The following is a 26418-nucleotide window of genomic DNA, read 5'->3' as shown; positions in this document are numbered from 1 at the left end:
AGCTGAAGACCATGATAGAGACGATGAACCAACATAACCAGCCTCTGGATGAAGAACTGGATAGAGTCAGACTTGTGAGAAGGGTCATAAGGAGGGCAGTTCAAAAATATTTGGGCCTAAATATAAGATTTATGTGTTTGAATTGCATATAATATTTCTATTCTAGTGTTCCTATGGCTCAAGTAGTAGAGCATTGCGTTAGCAGTGCAAGGTTGTGGGTTTGTTTCCTAGGGAACACATGTTAGGTAAGTCTCTTTGGATAAAAGCGTCTGCTAAATGCATAAATGTAATTTTAAATTAATTTTACATTTATACATTTGAATTACACAGTTTTAACATGAATAACCATAATGCATTGTCCATCATACATAAAAAAAACATAAGAAAGTGTAAGAGTTCAACTGTACAGATTATTAATAGACTGAATGTGTTTAAGATATAGTTAGATCACATTCAACTTATACATTTATCATCAATACATTCAAATCCAGAGAGAGAAAACAAGTCACATATAACAATATTTTTTTTATTTTTTTATTTTTATTGATATTGAATCTGAGGGACAGAGATCAGCTCAGAATCGGCTTTCATTCCCATGCAAACCTTCAACCAGAACATGATGGCAGCATTAGTGAGAACGACTGGACTAAACCTGGGCATTTAAAACCTCAAGACAGCTCCAGTGAAGAAGAGCAGGTTAAAGAGGGGAGAGAAGCATGTCAGAAAGGAAGAACAGAAGTGGATAGGGAGACTCTTTATGAGGTATAAGAAGACATCTCCACAAATCTGGATGACAAATAAGAGGAAGTCCATACAGCTTCAGGGCAACAAGAGGAAGTTGAGGAGGAGGGGCAGCAGGTGGAACAGGAGAAACTACTGCATGAAATATCCATTCATCTAATTTTTGGTGGGATGGAGTTCCATTCCTGTGCAACTTAAATGGAAAGTACAGACTGACTTAACACTTTCTAATGGGAATAATACACCTCTTGTTGACCAATATGTAGTTGTTTTTATATTAACATGATATTTTAATGGATAAGTAAAGTTATGTATAATATTAAACATGAGACAAACATCAGCATTTGATCATGCTATCCCAACTCAGTTATTTTTAATATTGAATGATGAAAATTGTCTGATATATATAATCATGAATTTTTTGTGATTGCTTATATAAAGACCACAATGATTTTAAAGTAGTTGTACTAGCTTGTGAAAAAGAGAAATGACGATATAATGAACACATCGTAGCAGCCTCTGATGACATGTAATCTTGAATAAATCTAAAATTCAAGAGATTAAATTTGACCCGTTTAAAGACCTTTTAAACTTAAGATCTCCAAGGTACTTGTTCTTCTGATACAAAAACATAACAAGCTGGCATTTCACTTGAGCTATTTGTTTTGGTAAAAAAAAAACATGCACACCATTTCAGAGATATTTAATTATAAACACCATTGTTCTAGTCAAGCTGTTACCTGAACCTAGACTTTGTAATTTCAGTAGCCACTTGTAATTTCATAAGCCACTTGCACTTGCTAGTGTTGTTGATGTACATTTAGATATTAGTTTCAGGACAAACAGATGGAAAATTATTAATATACAACATAAATAACAATGGACCCAGGATGGATCCTTGGGGTATACCTATGGATATACTTTAGTCTGTTGATTTGTAATTCTGTACTTGTACATACTGTGTTCAACCTGATAAACATGATCCACTTCAACTCAAAAGGTTAATATTAGAGATCATCAATACTGAGTAATTCTGGATGATATGGCTTAGGCGATAACTATATTCTTGTTACTACATAAATATTTGATTTTGTTATGTCAATTGTGACATTCTGTAGTCAAATTTTTTCCAGGATAACAATTTATAACCCTTAATACAGATGTGTTTGCTTTGCATTTGGGTCTGTCGGTGTGTTTTGAGATGATGAAGTTGACCCTTAATTATTACCCATACAAATAAACTGCCTGTATTATAGTCCAATAATATTTTGACTAAAAATATCAAATCGCACTAAAACTGAGCTAAAAGTCACAACATAGCAAAAATACATAGCTTGATTAGAATATTCTTGACAAACAGATGATAAGTAGGTATTTTGAGAGTTGCAAAAACAAAATTATATAGAATACACATCATTTATAACCCTGAAATAACAAGAAAAAAAGTAATAAATAATGTCATTTATTTATAATGTGATTTTATGGTGAATTTATATGTTTTTATTTATTTTAAATACAAGACATTTTGAATACATTTTTAATGACAGCCTCGTATGTTTATTTTGCCTGTTGAACAATTAATAAATATAATATTAAAGGGGTGGTTGAATGTGATTTCACTTTTTTTACTTAGTGTGTAATGTTGCTGTTTGAAGATAAACAATATCTGCAAAGTTACGAAGCTGAAAGTTCAACGGATATTCTGGCAATTTAATGCCTACAAAAACAGCTGGTAGGGACTACAACAAGTTCATTCCTGGGTTTGTGACATAACAAACCCAGATAAACCCCACCCCCGGGAAAAGGCAACAAAGGGGGAGAGGCCATGCCGCGTCGCTTTAGAGAAAAGGAAGAGAAAACTAGAGGTGCACATAAAAATGTATTCAGACATGAATCACTATTCTGTCTTCTAACGATTCTAATGGATTCACAGGTTTCAAAATCAGTGTTGTAAAGCAGTGGTTCTTAATAATCTAATATGTCTTGTTGGTTCCTGTAGTTCAAGTGGTAGAGCATTGCATTAGCAAGTGCAAGGTTGGGGGTTCGAATCCCAGGCAACACATTGGTCTATATAGCTAATCTTGCTCTTCATGAGGGGGGTGAATTATTTTTTTATAGCTCATCCATTTAAATTATATTAAGCCTTAAGTTCTGCATAATTAAGATACAGGGCAGTGTGGAATAAAGGTAAATTATGTGAAAAATAATATTTTATTTTTTACAAAACGAAGCATTAACACATGTACCATCAAGCTTAGAAAAAACAGTGAACCAACCCTTTAATATTTTGTATCCAGTGCACAGAAATTTTGTTGTGGGTTCCGCATATATTCATATTGTGTTTTATTGTGTCAAATATTGTGTCAAATATTCATATTGTGTTTTAATTTCAGAATGCAAAATCTACCAATAAAAAGGACACAAAATGAAAGCCTTCTGAAATGATAATGTGTTTGGTGTTTGTTCTTTTTCATTTAAATTTCTGGATTGAGAGGATTAAGAACAACAACAACTACAACAAAAGATCTCAAAGAGGAAAGTTTTTGATAAGTTCTTTATTATAATTAAGTGTTGTTTTGACAATGTTTCCATGGGAACATGAGATAGCTGTAAAAGGGATCAGGGTTTAGAAGATGAGTTCAAAAACCTGATGGTGTAGATCAATGATGGTATAGAAAAACACCCTCTCTATCTGCTCTTATTCCAGTGACTTAGCCCCAAACCAGAGCTCCCTCTACTTAAACAGCCATATTAATTATATCAATCAATATCACAAGTGCCTCAATTATGCTGTCCCACACAGATGACTATGACATTTTCAGAAGCTGATAGATTTTCATAGAAACATTCATTTTAAGTAATCAGAAGCTTATTATAATGTCAAACATAGATGGTCGAGCATATAAAAGACTGCCTTTTTAATAATCCGCTATTTTTAGACTCAGTTGAGAATTCTTTAGCAAACCAATGTTTGTGCAGTGTTTCCCTTTTGCATAGTAAGTAAATGTTAACTGTTTTTCCTTTGACATGCAGATACTTTGAAAAGCGCAGCAGGCTGTGTGGACTCCGCCCCCAGTGCAGTTACATCATGCAGCTCTGATTGGCCAGTGATGGCATTCAGGTCACGGCAGACCTACAGGGCCCAGACAGTGTAATTGTTGTTTTTTTTTTCATTTTATTTATTTTTTTTAAGTGGAACAGTAATTGATGTCATCAGGCATATATATCAGTGGTGATTTCATCATGCAGCTGTATACGCTGCCGGCCAAAAATCTTTTTTTTTGTACTTTTTTTGTTTGGGTTTCTTTGTTTCATTAATACTACAGAAAATGCCTGCAATATAACATGCTGGAATAACCAAAAAAATTATAATTATATCTTGAAATGTTTGTCCAATATGGGTCACGCTCATAGGGTGTGGTCATTTAGCCTTTTGAAAAACACATGGATATGTTACCAGCCTACTCACACTTCAAATCATTCTTTTTTAAAATTAACAATAGTCTTGAATTGGTGTCCATCCTCTGCCATGCGAGGTCCACAGCTGAAGCTGGTCATGCCTGGGTCAGAACCGGAGGTTGCGGGCATGTAAACAGGAAGTCATGGCCTGATGAGTGGTACCATCCACTACCAGTTATCAGGGTTGCTAAACAGTTCAGTGTGGATGCTCAGGGGCAGAGGGCAAAGGAACAGCACTAGAGAAGCAGTTCTACGTGACTTTGGATGAAAAATGTTCGACCAAAATGTTCTTTCTTCTCTTGTTGCTGTCCTCTTTTATTCAAGTAACGCCAACGCCGTCGGCAGCAGCGTCAACAGCAGGAGAGGGTACAGTCCAGCGGGTTCTGACGGAACCCAGGGGCACATTAGGCAAGGATGCAGTTCTCTTAGCCTTTAGATGGCACTGGCATTAGGGTCATATCGTCTTTTCTTGACATTTCTTGGTGATGAGGACAAACATGACAAAAAAAACCAAAAGGGGAGTTAGTGCAGGCAATGCCAGAGACATCAACATACAATTTGGTGCCAATCTTACCGCCTTAACCCACAGCAACCACATGGTAGTCATTTCATCAGCTTCTTAATCAATTCAAATTATTTATCAAAAGCTACTCATAACATGTAGTTTGACTCCTAATGCCGTAGGGTTGCGGCGGGTAAAAATGGCGGTTCTTCACAGCAGCAAGGAGAGACACAGAGTGTGCCTCCGCTGACTGCGGGTGAGTATGTGTTAGAAAGACAACAAAGGATGTGGAAAAAGAACATTACCTCCTGGGAGAACACACAAACATAGACATAGAAAACAGCAAGAAGAGTGTACAACATCAAGGGTCAGAAAGGACGTCACACCCACAACATGAACTATGACGATACCACCAGGAACAACAAGAAAGGCAACAAGAACTGCAACAACACCAACAACAACAGGGGTTTGACACATCCTCCCCATAGCTTGGCTTGATGTGGGGCATCCCAGCAGTTTAACATGCACCTGTCCATAGAGAGGTTAGAAAGGAGACGCCACTATCGCAGTGTAGGGGGGGTGACTGGGGTAACATGCAGGTGCAGTGCAGCGCGTGTGTCTGTACCAGGTCTCTGTGAAGCAGGCAGTAAAGGCAGCGGTGCCGGGCGAGTCCGGGTGGGGGGTGAGGGCTCTTGCTCTGTTCTAGGTTTTCAGTGGGGCCCAGGGCCTTCCGGGAGAAAAGAGGGCTAGGCAGCCAGCCATGGCACAAAGGCTGCCTACGACACAACCTCCACCCCTCTCCGTTCAAACTCTCACCCTTTCAGACAACGGAGGGGGGATTGAGAGAGAGATCACGGCGAGGAGAGCGGGTCAAAAAGTCGTCATCCCTGCCCATCCCCGTCCCACCCCAACAACCCACCCCGCGTCTCAAAGCAAGGAAAACAACAAACACCCCTCCCCTCCCTTCACTTGAGGTGAGCCCAGCCTTTGTGCGATGCTATGATAGCACTCCGCTTTAGCTCTGGCTTGGTGCCAGTCCGCATGCAAACTCTAAATGGGCTCAGTCAAGATGCTATGTGCAAACAAGCATGCTGCGGTGAGCTAAGTCCTCTTGGATGATTTTCAGATCTCATAGCTAGTTTCCAAGAACTTGCTCCTAACTGGGTCTGTGCTGGCCATTATAAAGATTTTAAATGTCCTAGGAGAAAAAGTTGCTAATCAACATTCAGATTTTGAACCAAATGCATCTGTCAACATGTCTGATGTTGCACACATTTACTGGAATCTTTAAAGCTACATTATGTAACTTGGGGCCCTTTAGTGGTTGAAGCATAACATGTTACTTGCAGAGAAACATTGCTTTGCTGATTATGCAAATTGTGCTTTGGTTCTTATGAGCTTATTTGCAAACAGTGGTTTTAAAATAACATTACAAAAGATTGGTAATGCTGACATTAGGCATACTGATTGGTATTCATATCAGTTAAGGTTAAACAGTGGACACCTGGCTAGTAAGTTAAGTAGTAAGTGAACCTAGTCCATGCTCAGCAAATGCACAAACTAAACCTATTTTTGAAAAGCCAAGCTAGTGTTGATCTGTTTTTTAGTTCGAACACTGTTACTTAAATTATTTGCTTACAAACACTTTTCGGTACAAGGTTTGCGCATGACAAGATAAATGACGGAACTATGCAGTTTCCCGTGAAATGTGTCCTGACCGCTTTACAATATGTATGCTGCACTTGCTCATTATATAAATTTGCTATCTTTAAACAACAACAAAAAAAAGTTACATAGTGTAGCTTTAAGTAAGCATAGAATGTTACTTTCTCCAACAGTTCCCACCTTACTACATAAAACTGGTCATGGTAATACTGAATTCTGTAAGTTTTTAAGTATTAGCATGTAGTTAGCAAAAAAAGCTACACATCAGTCTTCTCTTTGATATTATCATTAATTCATTACTGTCATTACACATCTTGCTCAGTATCCATTTTATCATTTTGCTTGCATGCATATCAAGCGATGGGCCAGTCTGCACGAGGTTCTGCTACAGTCTACAGAGCTCTAAACCTACTGGGTTAAATGTCTAGACCTAGACTTAAACTGCAATTTAGTGGTTGAAAGATGTAGCCGGATCATTTTAGTGGGTAACTTTTCTTGATCTGCTGTCACCTGTAAAAAACGTATTAGCATATTTAAGAAAATGTTACATTTAAACAACTTACAATTACATACATGGTTACAGAAAAAAAAGACAAATTACACATCATCCCTTAGCATTCTATCGTAGCATGTAGTTAAGAATTTGGCACTTTAAATGATGACCTAGTTTTAGTATCTGTTGTCTGTAGCAGAAGCCCAGGCCCTTGTGTATGTGTGAATGTGAGTGTGTAGTGGTAACTGTTGTGTGCATGTATGCAAAAGTGTGTGTGAGAGTGTGTATGTTTAAGTGTGAATGAGCCTGTTCCAGGCTGGCAGGCAATAGGAAGCATGCGGTGCAGCTCTTACTTAAATCCCCATCCCGTCCCCCCCAGCACTATGGCTGCCATCAGGATGGCCCCTGCGATGGAGCCTATGATAAGGTTGGTGGCACTAGGACCTGTAGAAGCATGATGGGAGAGAAACATGACGTGAGCTGCTGGGGGCACCTGCACAGCATGCAGGGTTTACACATCAAATGCTGGACTGCACTTATGCTATACACTCTTTCAGTCATGTGATTACTCAGGATGGGAATCCGTAGGGTAGATTACGCTCAATTTACCCTTGATAACATAGTGTTTGTGTCTGTGTGTGTGGGGGATGTTATTGGACATGGGTGTGGAGAATTTAGGGGCTGTAGATTTTGGCACAGGGGAGCGGCACAATTAACTGATGGTTTGAAAGGGAAGATCTTAAAGCACTGAGTTGTTTTGAGCTACGCTACCAATATAGGACTGACGAAAACACAGGCGTGCGCACACAGACACACAGAAACATTAACCCACAAACACACTCATGGTGAACTTTTACCCACTCACGCACACGTTGGACCTAGTTAGAGTGGAATATTTAGCTCAGCTCAGAAAGTGGAACAGTTCTGATGGGATTTTCTGTCCGTTAAAAGACGCCACGGCATCTTATGTCAATGTCAGTCCAAGTCATCTCATGTTTTTCCACCCTCCTCGTCTTGTTTTTCACTCTTGATCCTCTTTTCTCACTTTGAATTTTTAGTTCTGTGTTAATGCCCCACATGGACCAGAAAGGGAAGCACTGCAACACTCCATTAACACAGGGTGATAATAAAAATATCCATGATTATAGCAAACAAGGGAGAAGAGAAAATAAGATACATACCAATCAATCAGTCCAATTACACAACAAAAATTACAAGGCACCATCACAATCAACACAACGGACAAAGCCACTGGGAGAACACTTACACACAACCGCACATACACGCGCACACACAGGGGATCACAGGATCTCCTTCTTGCTGGGGGAGTGGCATTAAAGGGTTAAGAGGTGCTTACTCTATTCCCCACCCTGTGCCTCCAAAAATCACCCCCAGGGCCAGAATGGTCCCTGCCACTGCCCCTATCAGCCTGTTTGTGGCCACGCTCACTGTGCAGAGGAAATAGGGGTGATTCAACAGAGAAAATGTCACTCAAGGCCCCATTTAAAAAAAAAAAAAAAAAGTAAACGTACTAGTGTTTGTAAAAGTATTGTGATTGGGGAAAGGCACAATATCAAAATGGGCACCTACAAAAAGCAGTGATCTTTGGAAGTGGCTTTGCAATGGACTGGATTTAACGTATGTATGCATCTTAGGTTAGGCAGTAAAATCTGTGTATGTATATGGAAAAGATTTTTTTTATGTTTAAAGAATTAAGAGAGATCACGAACCCTTGGGACCCGGGTCCTCGATGACGGGTGGCTCTTTTGGGGGGTCATGCATGCTGCAGTCAGTCCCTGCCCATGTAGCATCACAGGTGCAGGTTGCTTCATTATTGCACACCTGAAATAATTCTCAGTATCATTGATGATGTGTTACACAGTCAAGTTAAAGGTGCTGTAAGCCTGGAGTTAATATTTACAGATTAGCCAGTTTTTAATAGTAGTAATGAAAAAAAAATGCATACAGTTTTGTGCAAAAAAAAAAAAAAAGCATTTCTACATTCATTTTATAGTTTTTACATCAGCTGAATCTTTACATTTTAAATATAATTTTATAATTAAATCTGAAACGAATTTGAAATATTTCTCTTAAGGTTTTATAAATAAAGTAATGTTTAATAATATTTTATAATGGCATGCTCACAACTTTTCTTACACTATATGAAAATGGGTCTATATACAAATTATTGTTCAAAGTTTGGTATTGGTAAGTTTTTTAAATGTTGAAAATGTATATATGCTCACAGAGGCTGCATTTATTTTATCAAAATAAAGTAAAAAACAATATTGTGAAATAATATTACAGTTTAAAATAACTGTTCTGTTTTAATATTTTTTTTATATAATTTATTCCTTTATTTGGTGCTCAAGAAACATTTATTATTATCACTGGTGAAAGCATTTGTGCTGCTTAATATATTTGTGGAAACTGTGATATTTCTATAAAAAATTCTACAGGATGAATAGAAAGCTCAAAAGAACCGCATTTATTTGAAATCTCTTAGAAATGTTTTGTAAAATGTTGTTTCTTTTGCTCTCTCTTCTTTGGTTTACCTCTGATTTGCGTCCACTTAAAACTAAAGGCTGTAGTCTACAGTGTCTGTATGCCAAATCCGGTCTTACTGTACATAAAGAAATGCTTGTTCATCATATCTAACATTACAAAGATGCATTTTCCAAAGCTAAATCAGACAGTTATTCTAATATAATTGGAGCTAGTGAAGAGAACTATATTTTTTCTGCGTCCACCTGACTCTTTAATATTTAACAGGTATTTTACCGAACTATGCAACAGTTTTATAACTTTCTTTGAGCAATTACTTTAAAGTATGTTTCCAGGTATCCAATCTCCCATGTACTTTCACTTTAACAACTGTTGCGGAGATATTGTGCCATTTTGGGAAATATAAACCTATCACTTGTCAGCTCCACCCATTACCTACTCGCTTAGTTAAAGCATGTCTACCATCTTTGTCTTCATTAATTGCTAAAATGATTAACTTTTCACTTGTTTCTGTACCTTCCTCTCTTAAAACTATTATTACCCCTTAAGAAATCAGGGGCTGATTCATCATATTTTGAAAATTACCGTCCATTTTCTAATTTGCCATTTATTTCTTAAATCTTAGAAAAATGTGTTGCAACTCAAGTTTATGATCGTCTCTAATAATTAATCGTTTGAGCAATTTCAATCTTGCTCTCATCCTCACCATAGTACAGAGATTGCACTTGTTAAAATTACAAATGAATTGTTATTGGCTACTGATTCTGGTTTATCAATACTTCTCGAGCTGAATGCGGCCTTTTATACCATCTTGCATAAGACACCCCTGGACAGGTTAGTTTCTATAGGGATCAACTGGCATCCCCCGTCCTGGTTTAGGTCATATCTCACTGGTAGCATTTAGTTTGTTCAAATTAAAATAAAAAATTGATCAAGACCATTTACAGTTATCACTGGTGTCCCTCAGGGTTCTGTTTTGGGCCAACTGTTATTCATCATCTATTTACTACCGCTTGGTCATATTTTCTGGAAATATGGTATCCATTTTCACTGCTATGTCGTTGACACCCAGCTCTACCTGTCTTCCAAACCCTCTACCTCTGTGATGTTTAACTGAAATTAAAGACTGGCTTTCAGCCAACTTTCTAAAACTCAACAGTGATAAAACTGAGGTCTTACTCACTGGTACAAGATCTAGATTTCATAATGAAATTTGTTCTTCTCAGCAGGTTAGGAGTCTGTCCTTTGAAGTTCATGGTAATACTATTATGCGTTCTGCATATTTCCACCTGTGTAATATTAATCACCTTTGTCCTTCACTATGAATAAGACTGCAATTCTTATTCATAAACTCTTTAGCAGTCGTGGCCTAATGGTTATAGAGTTGGGACTTGTAACCCGCAGGTTGCGGGTTTGAGTTTCAGGTACGCAGAATTTGTTGGTGGGGGAGAGAATGTACCACTATTATCACTATTGAGGTGAGACCCTTGAGCAAGCCACTGAACCCTGAACTGCTACCTGGGTGCCATAGCAATATGGCTGACCACTGCTCTGGGTATGTGTACACAGTGTGTGTGTGTGTGTGTGTGTGTGCACTAGGATGGGTTAAATGCAGAGCACAAAATCTCAGTATGGGCCACCATACTTGGCCACACGTCACTTCACCTCACGTATCGATTATTGTAATGCTCTCCTTACTGGCCTTCCTTCAAAATTTCTTCATAAACTCCAGTTAGTTCAGAACAGTTCTTTTTAGGACTTCATCATTTGAGCACATTTCTCCAGTTCTCCAACGTCTACACTGGCTCCCAGTGAAGTATCGATTTTAAAATTTTGCTTCACAGCCTTGCCCCAGTGTACTTTACTGACCTTCTCCACATCTATACACCTTTGTGCACTCTCAGATCTTCATTCTTGATTTCTCGTGTCGCAACGTCTATGCCTAAGCACCCTGGGAGCAAAAACTTTTAGCTTTGCAGCCTCTTGCCTATGGAACTTCCTCCCTCCCAATATATGCAACAGTGACAGACTGCATACTTTTAAATCTCATTTTAAGGCTCATCTCTTTTCACAGGATTTTTTATGACTTGCTCTTATTAAGCCACTACCGTATTTATGATGTATGTATGCAGTTGTGCTGTTGAATTTTGAATTTTGTAATGCTGGCAGGATCTGTTTGTCTTGTGTTACAAATTTTTTTTTATCAATTTGCTTGCTGTAAGGTGAGTAAAAAATGTTTTACTGACCAAAAACTTTTGAATGGTAGTGTAGCTGCCTCTATATTATAGGAAGGAGGTTACTCGCAAGGGGATTGCCATGTTTGAGAGGTCTTGGCATTGAAAAGTTTGAAAACCTTATGTGATTATTTTATTAGTTTTTCAACATTTTCAATACCCACTCTCATGTAAACAAACTCTGTCTTCAAATTCCAAAACACAAAATGATCCACAGGTAGAAAATATGTCTGATTGGCTAGTTTATTGACTAACAATGTGTGGTATCCTACAGCAGATTTAAGTAAAATAAAAATAAAAATAAATCAATCCCTTTCTTATAGATATTGGATATCCATGATAATGTGTTATTTTCAGATGTTGTGGAATAGATTGTAATTCCTCTTCATATAAAATGAATGCATGGGTTGAAATCAATCCCTGATGTTAAAATTCTGGATTCAATTTGTAAGTGGATATAAGTGGATTTCTAGCTTTGATGGGTTGGAATTCAAACAGAATTATTTTCAAGGCTCACTGCGGTGTGAGATTCATCTAAGCAGCAGAGAGTGTCAGATGGTGATCACTCACGCCGTGAGAAGAGCAGACTCGGCCAGCCGGGCCAGACGGACAGGCTGTGAGGTTCAGGGAGGAGATGGATAGACATTTCCGCTCAAGGCACATCATAGAGGGACCACACGGCGTACCATCTTCGACATACCCTAGATCAGTGTCGTCATCCAACAGAACGTGTCCCCCACTACAGAAGCGGGTGAAATAGAAAATAGCACAAAAAAAAAACATTTCAGGAGTTTTGTTAACGTATAATCAATATTTGCAGAGATCCAGGAACAGACCTGCAGTCCACCAGTCGCCCCTGATGGTTAAAGGTGGTGGGACTGACGTCCCCTTTCAGGGTCCCGATCCTTGGGATTCTCCCAATGTTAGTGCACAGCAGGTAACCGCAGAAGACATCACTGTAAATCCAAAGGATTTGGAAAGTATTAGAGATGGTTATGTGATCATGTCTAGACAGTAACCTTTGTTCTGCAAATTTCATGTGGGATTCACATACAGATTTTACAGTATTTAATTCTAGGGAAAGCATTCACTGTTTGTTCTCATTACCTTACACCCACAGGGATCAAGTTGTTGCTGATATTATAAGGAACTTATGCTAAACACATCATATGAGTACACTATGCCAGTAAAACAAGGCTTTTAACACAAATAAATACCCATGCCATTCACTGGTAACAGTAAAGTTGGGAGTTCACTATCTATAAGAGAATTGCAGGAGGTTTGATCAATATTAAAATAAATGAGACTGCACAATTAATCAAAATTAAATGTTATAAAATAAGTATAGTCTGTTAGGCTGTGTATCAGAGTGAAGAGCGTCATTGTAAATGCTGATTCTCAAACTCTATGTGATGTGCTTTGAGATTAATACACATTTTTGGAACGCAATGTGCACATTTTTTACACATTTGCATAATTCCAAGATTTCTATGGACAGAGGTTTGCAAAATTTCATCACTTTTCCCTCAAAATAAATAAGAATTTGAAAGTTAAAAGCTGGAGGGTTTGAACATTAGAAAGTGAGTAATTTAATACAAAATCAAATAAATGATACAATTTTTTTTTAAATAAAAATCCATATTATTATAATGAAGAACTTGAAGGAGGTTCTAGTTGGTTTCAGCAGGATAAATGTGATTTTTTTTTTCACATGATATTAAATGTCATATCACTGTCAAAAAACTACAATATATGACAAATAATTTTTTGGCCAAGTTGTGCAGCCCTATGTATAAATAATTGTATAATTTGACCAATAACCATTGAAATGTCAGGCGTTCGATCAACCCAGCAATTGTCACATCTCATTTGCACAAAAAACAGATACAGATCTATATTTCTTAACACAAAATGTACATTAAATTAGATTGAAAATGTAAATATAAAAATACCCTGTGCATTTAACATGTAGATCGTTTCTTCTCTTTTCAATGTCTCGGCATTAACGTTTGTGTTTTACTTGTAAGATATTTTATTTTACTTGTTAAGCATTGATGATAATTAAATTCCTCTATAAAAAGTCTGCAAATGACACTGTGATTGAATTCAACTTATAAATTAATATTTAGTTGAGAAGCCCTAATTCTACCATTACTGTAACAGAATGCCATTGACATTACCTGGTGTACCTGCATAAAACTTAAAGAGACACAAAGTTTATAATGCTTTCCATCATTTTCGGCAGGCAGTAAAGAAGACAGTAAAGATGCATTAATAGCAAAACACATGCCTGAGAATATTGCAGAACAAGAGCCGTCATCTAGACTTGACCTGGTTTTGTACCATATTAAAGTTTCATGGTGCCGCATATTCCTGCTCTCCAAATAATTGGGAGAACTGACTCACTGTTTGCCGCAGGGCACCCATTTGTCTCCATCTCTCCCACAGTTCCCTTTTTCTGTCCCCTCTGTATTTAACTTCTCATAGCAGTGCTTCTCTGACCCTCCAGCCTCTGAGAGAAGAGAAATGAACAGAAAGCAACAGGAGAAAAGAATGAAGGGAATGAGACAGAGAAAGGAAAAGACAAAACACAAGCAAGCACTTATTGAAAGACAGAATGGGTGGATTGCATTTATTTTAACATGTTTTCTTTGGCAAGAACAGTTGAGGCACTATGAAGGCATCAGCGTCACTCACTTGGACCCCAGATGTATTTGCACTGGCTGTCCCGGGTCTTACATTCACCACTGTAACAGCGACCCTGGTATAGCAACAAACAAAATGTGGAGGGTTTAATCAAAACTAATCTAAATGTTGTTCTGCAATGTATTTAAATTGATTTATATAGATATTATCCGATAATATCTGACCTGATTGAGCTGACAAGAGTAGCCATCTTGCTTATGAAGATTAGGGGGGCACTGTAACAATAACAAAAGATATGTACAAAGTATTTTTGATTCAATTATAAAACAATTTGTTTGGCATCGTCTAAGTTTTATTATTTCTGTTGACCATTGGACTATCAAAGTTAGTTTTTCAGCCCTGCATAATTGTTTCGAAGTGTTAAAACTGCAGGCGGGCCGTCATTAAGTGAATAACATGCCTTCTGTTATGGCAGATAGTGTAGCTTGGGGGTGTATTGTGTGAAACACCATCATCCCTGTGATTGTCATGTAGAAACTGTTGCATCTTCTGTATAAATTAATTAGTGGCCCATTGTAAGAAAACAGCAGCAGGAAAAATTATTTACAATTATTTATTATTTACAGGAAAAATCAGATATTGGACATTTCATTGAATTAACTCGGAAAAATAAAATGAGAACATGTTAATTTAATTTGTTTATGTTTGTTTTTTCAAGGGAATGTCAGAAAATGTGAATATGCACCATTACATTTTGATGGGCTATATAGAAAACTGAAAAAAAGATAAAATATTACTCAAATTTAGCTTTTACTGAAATATGCTCTCTCTCTCTCTCTCTCTCTCTCTCTCTCTCTCTCTATATATATATATATATATATATATATATATATGCTATTTTTATTATAAAAAATAAAATAAAAAATAGAATAGATAGAGCAAGACCTGTCCCGAGTCTCCCGAACAAGTCTCTGATATGTCACAATCATTTACAGCATATCGACAGCTGTATCCCCGTGGGTAGAACTGAAAAAGGTGCATGGACAGGAATTGAGAGAAACAACTGATCAGTGCATTATAAGACACTCAGCAGATGGAGGAAGTTATAATGAATAATGAGGCAAAAGCGAAGTGTCTTACCAGGCATGTGTTGTTGCAGCAGGGGCCGTCACTGCAGTGTGCTCCATTAGACAAAGAACATTTTTTACAGCAGTCTTTATAGCACTCCTGCATAAGCAGATCAAATATGTGCATACAAACGAACAAACAGTTAGTAAAATATTATGTTTCGCTACTGCCTGAATGGAAGTATGATTTACGGGAAAAAAAAGTGCTTACCATTCGAGCCCCACAGTCACACTCCTCTCCCACTTCCACGTAACCATTTCCACAATCTGTAGCCTCAAAGAGCTGCCAACACAAAGTTTATCCAGCATCATGTCTGATAAATGATGATTGTAAGACAAGTACTTGATTTTCGTTTGATGACAATCCATCACAATACAAGCGAGAACCAATAACATTTAATGTCACTGACATCAAACCTGCTTCAACGTTTTAATTTCAGCTTTATGTTGAAGACCCCTGTTTTTTGTGGCTTGCAGGTACATGAACAGAACAAAAAGAAAGGCAAGTAGATCCAAAAATAGATTAGTTGGAGTGTAAGATCCAAATTTAGCACAAAAATCTAGCATACATTAATAAAAATAATTGCACACCAAGGATTTGTAAGAGAATAACATTTAGTCCAGAGGTTACACCCTGCGTTGTATCTTAAAGAAATATTTCACCCAAAAATGGGTGAACATCTAGATGAGTTTGTTTATCAGAACAGATTTGGAGAAATTTGGCATTACATCACTTGCCCACCAGTGGATTCTCTGCAGTGAATGGGTACCATCAGAATGAGTGACAAAACAGCTGATAAGAACATCACAATAAACCACAAGTAATTGACATGGCTCCAGTCTATCAATAAACATCTTGTGAAGTGAAAATTTGTATTTTTGCAAGAAACAACTTAATCACTAAGCAATTTTAACTTTAAAGCATCGCTTCTGGCTGTCTATAATCCATAATAACGCTTCCTCCAGTACAATCATCCATCCCCTGTTGTCATCTCACATTAAAATCAACTGACATTTTCATTTGGAACTGTTCTGGAATGCTTTTACTAGTAGACAGTGCTTGATCTGTTCATATTTCTCTCCTGATTCAGACAAGATGACTTTTTCACTGGCGAAAGCAATTTTATGGATAGAGGACTTGTTTGAAGTTAAAAACATCTGAATGATAGATTTCTTTACTACCAACATGCAACTTTTTGCTTCACAAGAAGTTAATTCATCGACTGAAGTCGTATGATTTACTTGTAGATTATTGTGATGTTTTTTATCAGCTGTTTGGACTCTCACTCTGACGGCACCCATTCCCTGCAAAGGAACTGTTGGTGAGAAGGTGATGTAATGCTACATTTCTCCAAATCTGTTACAATGAATACACATCAATCAATATCTACATCTTGGATGGCTTAAGTGTTAGTACGTTTTCAGCAAATTTTCTTTTTAAAAATGTCCACACTATTCTTCAAGCCCACCTTGTTGGGCTTGTTAAACAGACATGAAGCACCTCCTCTCAGAAGAAAGTTCCTGTAGTCAGAGATGCTGCATTTGGAAAACCTGCGTGGGTGTTGCACTCTACGGAGGGGAACAGAGAAAAATAAACCTATGCAAATCAAGAAATATGACAGGAAACCAGGAGCTTAAATGCCTGGCAAGTAGTCAGGAGAGACTATAAAATAATGTTTGTGTTTAACGATACCCAGTGTCTTCCATTATACATCCCACCCATGAATCCATGCAGCCACACTCCTCTGAGAGAACAAAAGAGTGATTGGGAAAGCCTGTGAGTTGACTTTTAATCCTAAACTCTTGCAGTAAATAAGAAATCCAGTAGTTTGACAGCAGAAGGTGAAACAAACTTACTCCTCCTGATCACAGGATCCCACTGGATGCCCAGATTCTGTGCTAAGCTCTGAGAGAGAGAGGCAGCCATTGTCCATGTGCTGCCAAACTGAAAAAGAGAAACAGAAACAGCAGTGTATGACAGCCTAGGCTCTAAGGTAAGGTTTTACATTAAATTGCCCAGTCTGTCTACTCAGAATACTACGTCTGTCAACCTTACCTCATTAACACCAATCCCTCTTCCTTTGGAACACACACCACCAATATATGCAACACCACTCCGACCGTAATGAAACGTCACATTACTGCAAGCAGAAAGAGGTCTTTATCATTGTCACAAGTTCCCTTTTGCTGTAACTGTATTACCAAACAATGGTATTCAGTTGAATTCTTAGGGAAATGTGTCATTTGTGCCATAAATGTTCTGTTTTTTATTTATTTTTATTATTACTAACTGTAAGCTTAACATTAATGTGCTATATTATCACAGTACATTTGGAACGGGAAATTCCAGTTATATTAAAAAAAATGTAATGCTTTATTTTTAAAGATGCATTATATTTTGCATTATACACTTACCAGTGTTAAATTAAGTATTGTGACAAAAGTCCAGCATTCTATAAACACACACATTTCCTGAGAATGACCAACACAAACTCAGAATTCTGAATTTTCTCAGTTACTCTTTTACACCCACAACTGAACCAAATTCTCTCTGTTATTGGCCAACATCCTTAACCACCAGGCTACCACAGCGCATTCATTCAAGAGACTACAACTCACGTGAAGAGGTGCACGGCATCAGCATTGATGTTAATGTTCTGTTGTCTGTACTTTGAAAAGTCTCTTAGCATTTCCAATGGTTTCACGTTCAGCGGAATCCGGTCCCTGTCAGTCCAAATCTCAACAGCAACCAATACCACACGCGTATTCAGCTGCTCCTTAAAAATCTAAAGAGAATATCATTTGAATTTTAGATTGAGATTATAAATTGGGTGACTATTAAGGAAATATTTTACAGCAATTAATATATGAACATACAGCGTCTACAAAGTTGACCACTGATTTTGCAGAATTCCGGGTATGCTTTTTACTCTTATGCCTTTTAAACTGCAAAAACATGAGATGAAAAAAAGGAAATAAGTTTCAATGTGTATTCTGAACATTTTTGGTTCTGCAGTATCTAAAAAATAAGGGAAAATGTGTTATTCAGTGCCATCTAGTAGATAATTTCAACAATTCACTTACAACAATATCAGTGCTTTGATTCAAATACATATATATAAAAGGATTAAAATATATTTTCAGACTAGGCTAATTTATACAGGATGCTTGTAATGTGTTATTGTGTTAATGTGTTAATGGATAAACGCACCGTGTTGTGGTCAGCGACAATCATTATTTCCAGATACTTCATTTCCTCAAAAATGTTACGTGGCATCTTAGAAAATAATAAAATCAAAATGATATATTCATAGATATATTCATGAGGTAGCATATACATAGGTTTCCACTGAAACAGTGGAGCACATGGAAAAGGTTGAGAGTTATTTCTTACAGCTCTTTTCCTCCTTCGCTTTAGCCAAGGCATGCTAGCAAAAATACGCTTCTCCTCTTCTTTTTCCTCAACTGGGTCATCAGCAGCAGAGAGAAACAGACGTGAGGGTAACCATGGAGATGAGGGTGTGGATATAATATATGTGTTACCATGACCTTGGCACACTTACCCCAGTCACCTGGGACAGAGGTCACATGGAGCGATGATGTTCGACGCAAAGTATGGGGTCGTGCTTCTGTTTCCTAAAAGGTACAAACATGGTGACAATTGTAGACGAGCTGTGTGAGTAATGAAATCAAATAGGATAAGCTATCATGATGTGATCTTACCACGGTGTGCGTCTGTTTCAGAGGCTCGATGAGATAGACAAAGTCACCATCATCAAACATCCCACTGGAAGAGTGAAGCACAAGAAAGGGGTTGGAAAAAAAGAGTCAGGGAAGTCAATCGGAAAAAGGATACATGAAGGACAGAGAAAACAGCAATGAGTCAAATCACTCATCAAGTGACAAGACGAAAACCACAGCTGTGCTTTTCCACTCTGCTCTTTCCCTTATCTATTCTCTGTGACACTCAAGCACATGCTAACATGGTGACATTCAAATCTTTTCATGTGTACCAACTGCCATCTGGACTCACAGTAGGTCTCCAGGTCAGATTTTCTCTCCTGCGCTCTCTTTATCTCACTCACACACATACAAATAAAACAAGGTTTCTTACTGAAGCCCGTTGCAGGTGGACAAAGCTACACGGGAGTCTTCTTTTCCTCTCACGTGGCCGTGGTAGTAGCAGTGTTCCCCGCCCTAAACAAACGCACATTCATCACTGCTATGTAGTAGTTATTTTCAGGGATCTGTTTGATATTGGTGTGCTGCTCTTTCTGTCTTACCCTGGAGAGAACTGGCTTATCTTTGTCATAGTGGATTTCCATATAATCTGAAGAGAGCAGATCACTAAAATCAAAGTGAGAGAGAGAATTCAAAGGGGCAATCTTGCATTAATTATCCAACAACTCAACAATAAAGCTAGAGCCCCAGATCCCATGCACCTGTGTGCCTAATAAGCATGCACAGAGGAGAACACTGTCTTCTGTATCAGCTGTTCTACAGGTGCATCTCAATAAATTAGAATGTCTTATAAAAGTTCATTTATTTCACTAATTCAACTCAAATTGTGAAACTTGTGTATTAAATAAATTGAATGCACATAGACTAAAATAGTTTAAGTCTTTGGTTCTTTTTTATTGTGATGATTTTGGCTCACATTTAACAAAAACCCACTAATTCATGATTTCAACAAATTAGAGTACTTCATAAGACCAATAAAAAAACATTTTAGTGAATTGTTGGCCTTCTGGAAAGTATGTTCATTTACTGTACATGTACTCAATACTTGGTAGGGGCTCCTGCTTTAATCACTGCCTCAATCCGGCGAGGCATGGAGGATATCAGTTTGTGGCACTGCTGAGATGGTATGGAAGCCCAGGTTTTTTTGACACTGGCCTTTAGCTCATCTGCATCTTTTGGACTCTTGTTTTTCATTTTCCTCTTAACAATACCCTATTGATACTCTATGGGATTCAGGTCTAGTGAGTTTACTGGCCAGTCAAGCACACCAACACCAATGGCCATTTAACCTACTTTTGGTGCTTTTGGCAGTGTGGGCAGGTGCCAAATCCTGCTGGAAAATGAAATCAGCATCTTCAAAAGGCTGGTCAGCAGAAGGAAGCATTAAGTGCTCCAAAATTTCTTGGTAAACGGGTGCAGTGACTTTGGTTTTCAAAAAACACAGTGGACCAATACCAGCAGATGACATTGCACCCCAAATCATCACAGAATGTGGAAACTTAACATTGGACTTCAAGCAACAAAGCTATGAGCTTCTCCACCCTTCCTTGGTTTCCAAATTAAATACAAAACTTGTTCTCATCTGAAAAGAGGACTTTGGACCACTGGGCAACAGTCCAGTTCTTATTCTCCTTAGCCCAGGTAAGACGCCACTGACATTGTCTGTGGTTCAGCAAATTCCTTGAAACATCTGTTTGTGGTGGCTCTTGATGCCTTGACCCCAGCCTCAGTCCATTCCTTGTGAAGTTCACTCAAATTCTTGAATCGATTTTGCTTGAAAATCCTCATAAGGCTGCGGTTCTCTCAGTTGGTTCTGTATCTTTTTCTTCCACACTTTTTCCTTCCACTCAACTTTTTGTTAACATGCTTGGATACAGCACTCTGTGAACAGCCAGCTTCTCTGGCAATGAATGTTTGTGGCTTACCCTCCTTGTGAAGGGTGTCCTTGATTGTCAGGACAACTGTCAGGTCAGCAGTCTTCCCCATGATTGTGTAGCCTAGTGAACCAAACTGAGAGACCATTTTGAAGGCTCAGGAAACTTTTGCAGATGTTTTGAGTTGATTAACTGATTGACATGTCACCATATTCTAATTTGTTGAGATTTGGTGGGTTTTTGTTAAATGTGAGCCAAAAGCATCACAATTAAAAGAACCAAAGACTTAAACTACTTCAGTCTGTGTGCACTGAATTTATTTAATACACGAGTTTCACAATTTCAGTTGAATTACTGAAATAGATTAACTTTTCCACAACATTCTAATTTACTTGAGATGCACCTGTAGCTTTGAGACCTCCAGGCTGTTACTGGAACAGAAGCTGCATCACATCTTCAGTAATTCTGCCACGCAGGTTTGTTGAGGCATAGTAAATATACATAAAAATGCATTAAATATGTATTTGAATAGCAAATTGAGTGCTGTATGAGAAACAGAATCAATAGCTGAATTCACCATCAAATGTCCCAAAACATTCTTTTTGCGTGTGTATGTGTGTGTGTGAAGAAAACAGAAAAGTCCTTTAATTCCATGAACACAAACATTTCTGTTCCTGCAACAGATCATATTTTTAGAACTGTCACAAGCTGACAATTAATCAGCCTAAATGTATCTTAACTTGCAAAAATGGACACTTGAAATCTCATGAAAAGAATGTGGGCAGCAATAATTATTCTTATTTATGACTTTAGTTAAATAAGTCACAATTATTTTGTGCTCCAGAGGACAAAAATAGTCATACATATTTGGAACAATATAAGGGGGAGTGAATGATGACAGAATTTAAAATTTTCATCCTTTTAAACACAGTTTAAACTGTGACCTCTGGTATTGGATATTTCTGGTTATTATGATGTGGAAGCCAAACAGTTTGGCAACTACTGATGACTTTTGATCAAATAGTATGGTTGATTCATGCTTCTAAATTTTGAAAAGAGAAGATAACACCAGATATTAAACTGTGCCGCATTCTAATTTTAACTGTGCAGACACAAATAAGGCTTCTTTTACTATGAGCTGATAACTTGCACCCCATCTTCTGTGAATCACAATTTTCAAAGAGCGGCTGAAGACACACCTCTTCCACAAGCACTTAAGCACAACCAAAGCACTTACTACAAAAAAAAAAAAAAAAAAAAACCTTTATCTTCTTGTCAGCATTTTACCTTTGCTCTTGCTTATTTCCTAATCAAGCTTTCTACTAAACCTGATAAGAATATTGTTGGCAACATGGCATAAAAGCATTTACTACATAAATAAATCTAAATGAACAGGGATATCACACAAAACAACTAGCACCTCACATCAAAGCTTACACAAATATGTTCCAAGAAAGTTTTGCTATAATGTTCCCATTAGGTTATAAAAATATATCCCTGTATGTTCAAAACATACAGGTTTTTAAATGTTACATTTTTTATTAATTTACTTTGGTTATGTGAATGTTAAAGAAACCATTAAAGAGATACTCCACCCTGAAATTAAAATTTTGTCATTAATCACTTACCCCCATGTCGTTTCAAACCCGTAAAAGCTTAGTTCAGTCAAACTGCCGTGCCACAAGGATGTGCTGTTTTCTTTCAAATCAAAGCTAAATACACACAGAAACAGTGCATGCTTGTGGTGCGGTTTACACAGAAGAGTATAGGCAGTTTGAGTGATGTGGAGAGACACAGAGGAGACTGTTGACAAAGGAATCGCTTCATAACGTTACGGTTGAGCCACTGAAGGCTGATGGACTATACTGACGATGTATTTCATACTTTTCTGGACCTTGACAGTGTAACTTAACTTGGCAGTCTATGGGACGGTCTCAAGCCTCCCGGATTTCATCCAAAATATCTTAAATTGTGTTCTGAAGACAAACAAAGCTTTTACGGGTTAGGAACAACATGGGGATAAGTGATTAATGACAAAATTTTCATTTTGGGGTGGAGTATCGCTTGAAGTGAATTTTTTTCATTTGATCATTTCGCTAACATTCTGGGAAACATACTTATGAATGTTCTCTGAACCATTGGAAACTAGTCAATTTTAACATTTAAAAAAGTTAGTCGAACAACCAATTAAAATGTTTTCGAAAAATATTCCATTAGCGGTGAATAAATAATGTTATAGTGCTAATGTTTTGAGATCATTATTAAAGATAAGATAACTTTGAACAAACATTCTATTAATGTTAATGGAAGAATGTTTGTTGATAACTTGAGAATGTTCCCTGTTAACTGGGATGCCATAGGTTAACATTAGGAATTAATGTAGCATTCACACTGTTCGAATGATATTTAAACCAAAGTGTTTTTCTTTCTTAGCAAAAACCTTTAACCACTTCAGCTGTTATTTTGATTTTTTGAGAATTAGGCATATGCAATATTGGACCCACCGGTGGGTCCCCAGAGTTGATGTGGTTAATGTAAAGGTGCTGACAGACAATAGACAAACAGGCAGGAGATGACTGAATAAACTGAATTTGTGCGATAAACACAATTAAATTTAGCGAGATTAGAAATCCCCATGCATTATGCAAAAGGAGGGGAAAAATATATCTTTTATGAATGTGATATTTGAACAACGCACAAATAAAAAACAAAGCAATTCTTTGTTTTTGAAACCAAATCTGTCTTTTGCTACTCAGACACACACACTTACTTGTTCAATGTAAGGTCCAGAGTGAATGTTGTGCCAAAGGCATCCAGCTGGAAACTTGCTTGGGCCAGGTGGACATCCTGTGGTCAGGGAGATAAACAGGGGCTCATTAACACTTCACAAAACAAACATATGTTACTATATCAAACCTGCCAGCAAAGCCTGAAAAAATTACTCAAAAAATCTTTTTGTGAAAATTTCATTTCTGCAGACACATTAAATCATATTCTCAACAAGCAAATCTCTGTGAGTGCAGATAGATAAAACATCCACTCCAGAGCAACATAAATCTCACAGCTGGCTGTTTTACAGCAAAAATACGGCACTGGCAAAAGTAAAGTGAAAGTGTGTGCACAATGCAATCCTACAACGTCTGTTCAGTACAGAGAGTGGGGGGAGTGAAAACTGCTTCTTATGCGAAAAGTGCATTAGATTTGTGAGGGACGGCTGGTGAACCTTGATCAGCTCTGAGAATTTGGACATACTGCACCATTCCCAGCAGCTCCTAGTAGTTTGAAAGAAATCAGCTTCCTGAAGACCTGAATTTGGTGGGGGCTAAAATATGCAGTGCTGGGGATCTTTATTCTGCATGACAGCCTATGTCTCACCTGTCCATCACTGGCCTGGCTCCTCGCCCGAGTGTCCAAGTCATGATACGTGCTCTCCGACTCCTCATTCAAGTAGTAGATGAGCCGGAAGGGATATGTGACAGTGACCTCGTATTCTCCATTTATTCTACCCGTGGAATTGACCGGTGATGCTGCTGTCGCTTCTCGCGGGGTCTCGGACACCTGCTGATCCCTGAGATCCTCATTCTGTATGGAGCTGGAAACTGCAGGAAAGGAGGAAATTGTTTACTGCTTTACAGTCTCCATCTCGGAAAGGGATCCCGTAAATTATATATGAACGTATGCCAGCAGTCGCAGTCCTGTGATGCTGCAGAGAAGCTGCGCACAGATCTCCCTTATGCAGATCGCAGGGTATTGAATGGAGGCACTACGGATGATAACCAAATAAAACACTGAAATCTGATCACACATTCAAGACAGTGGGTGAGAGGGTGAGATAGGATACATGTAATGGCAGAAGAGACATAAGAGAGACACTTATTGGCAAAACATACCCATATCATTTTTTTTCTCAACTTTATCAGCTGCATTTCTGGATATATGATATCTGAATTGTAAAAGCTTTAGACGTGCATATAATGTCTGCTAATAATAATCTATTGTCATGGCAATCGAATTAAGATTTGGCGCCTCACTAAGTCCTTAGCATGTTCCCGAGGAGCACCATCATACTAATGGGGCTGTCAACACTTACAGAGGCCTTCAAAAACCTTTTACCCCCTCTGCATAGATTGACATGTATGAACTGCCTTAAACACAGTTAAATAATGGAGGTGGCTCAATCAAAGCCTACAGAGAACCTGCGTATTTAGCTTGGATTTCTTACCGCAACAGAAGGCGTTGGAAAAACACCTTGCAATAATACCAACGTAACATATAGCAAATATCGAAAAAAATACGCTGTATTATGTAAATAATGAAGTTAAGCAAGATTAACATTATACTTACACGTTGAGGTTGAGGCGATGGAAGATGGCAAGGAAATAAATATGCTAGCGAGCAGACACAGATGGAATATCAGACGCATGATTCATATTTGAAGACTAAATAAAATGTCATTAGCGCATCAATTTAGAGCGAGCGTCTCAGTCCATTATTATGAGTATCCCGCGGGGAGAGGGGGAAATCCTTCATGCAGCATCGGAGGCTGAGGGGTGGGTAGCACGGTTGGGATGCTCATGGGTAGGGAGGACTGGGAAGAAGGCGAAGGGGTGGCAGCTCGGATGGATGGAAGGCGGTGGCCAGGCAGCACATATCGTAAGGGAAGCCAATGCGATTGCGCAGTGCATCTTATGCTGCGCTGACGCGTCAGCCATCCTCACTTTGTACACTCGCCAACACACTCATCCTAGATAAATGGAAATGTACCATTTACTTCTCAATGGTTAGAACACATTAAAACAATTAGAGTGATTAAACACTATCCCACCAGCTCTGAAATAAAAGCTTTTGTCTTTTATAGGCTATTAAATAGCCTACATTAGTTAATTAAAAATGTATCTTCGTCAAGAAAGTAAGCTGACTTATATCTCAGTCACTATTTGCACACGTATTTTGTACTTATAAATCTGTATTATATAGCCTACGCTTATTGCTGCCTTATGTATTTTTCTATTGCATATATTTCAACCCACACCACTGCGATTTTGCACTAAGGGATATAATCTGCTATTGTTTTCCCCCCCGGTATTTGTATATGGACCCTATATGACTGTATGTATCGCTCTCTGTTAAGTGTATATGAAGTGCTAACCTTGTAAAGAAGACCCGTTATATTCAGGCTTCCACGGTCACTCATGAAACATATTTGTGTTATATTTCTTCTCCAGCCATATGAGGGAAAAGACAATGAACCAACCTCACTTCACTTTTTAAAAACAGTGTTGTAGCTTCAGCACACTTTCAAGGAAGATCGCAATCATCACCATGGCTGCTGGGCTCTTCTTAGATGCTTTGATCTCAACACCCATTAGGCAAAGTGTTATGTGCAATAATATATGTAAATATTTTGTTTTACCTTTATCTCTGCAGTGGG

At 37.9% G+C, this 26418-nt stretch overlaps 1 protein-coding gene across 4 annotated transcripts; it reads right to left on the bottom strand.

Annotated features, from left to right (window-relative positions):
* Positions 1-3281: 3281 nt before the first annotated feature.
* LOC132152042 (disintegrin and metalloproteinase domain-containing protein 23-like) lies at positions 3282-25650 on the bottom strand. Of its 4 annotated transcripts, XR_009436464.1 has the most exons (27): positions 25332-25650; positions 24363-24586; positions 23758-23834; positions 19656-19719; positions 19487-19569; positions 19096-19159; positions 18936-19008; positions 18767-18837; positions 18584-18649; positions 18250-18318; positions 17992-18158; positions 17429-17513; positions 17230-17317; positions 17066-17117; positions 16842-16941; positions 15584-15655; positions 15386-15472; positions 15191-15271; positions 14470-14520; positions 14297-14360; positions 14006-14111; positions 12436-12555; positions 12170-12338; positions 8591-8702; positions 7214-7304; positions 5328-5519; positions 3282-4678 (listed from the first exon to the last, which is right to left on the bottom strand). XR_009436464.1 is itself a non-coding variant. In XM_059560689.1 (26 exons), exons 1-26 carry the CDS (start codon positions 25408-25410, stop codon positions 4633-4635), a joined length of 2361 nt encoding a protein of 786 aa, XP_059416672.1. In that variant the 5' UTR covers positions 25411-25650; the 3' UTR covers positions 3282-4632. The 4 variants fall into 4 exon arrangements, 3 of the variants coding, with proteins under 3 accessions (XP_059416672.1, XP_059416673.1, XP_059416671.1); XM_059560689.1 differs by lacking the exons at positions 5328-5519; positions 7214-7304 and adding an exon at positions 8218-8308; XM_059560690.1 differs by having other exon boundaries at positions 3282-5519.
* Between the last annotated feature and the right edge of the window lie 768 nt (positions 25651-26418).

This window comes from Carassius carassius, chromosome 10, assembly GCF_963082965.1.
Source record: "Carassius carassius chromosome 10, fCarCar2.1, whole genome shotgun sequence".
NCBI lineage: Eukaryota > Metazoa > Chordata > Actinopteri > Cypriniformes > Cyprinidae > Carassius > Carassius carassius.
The sequence above is the reverse complement of the archived record's forward strand: the minus strand, read 5'-3'. Positions and strand labels throughout refer to the sequence as shown.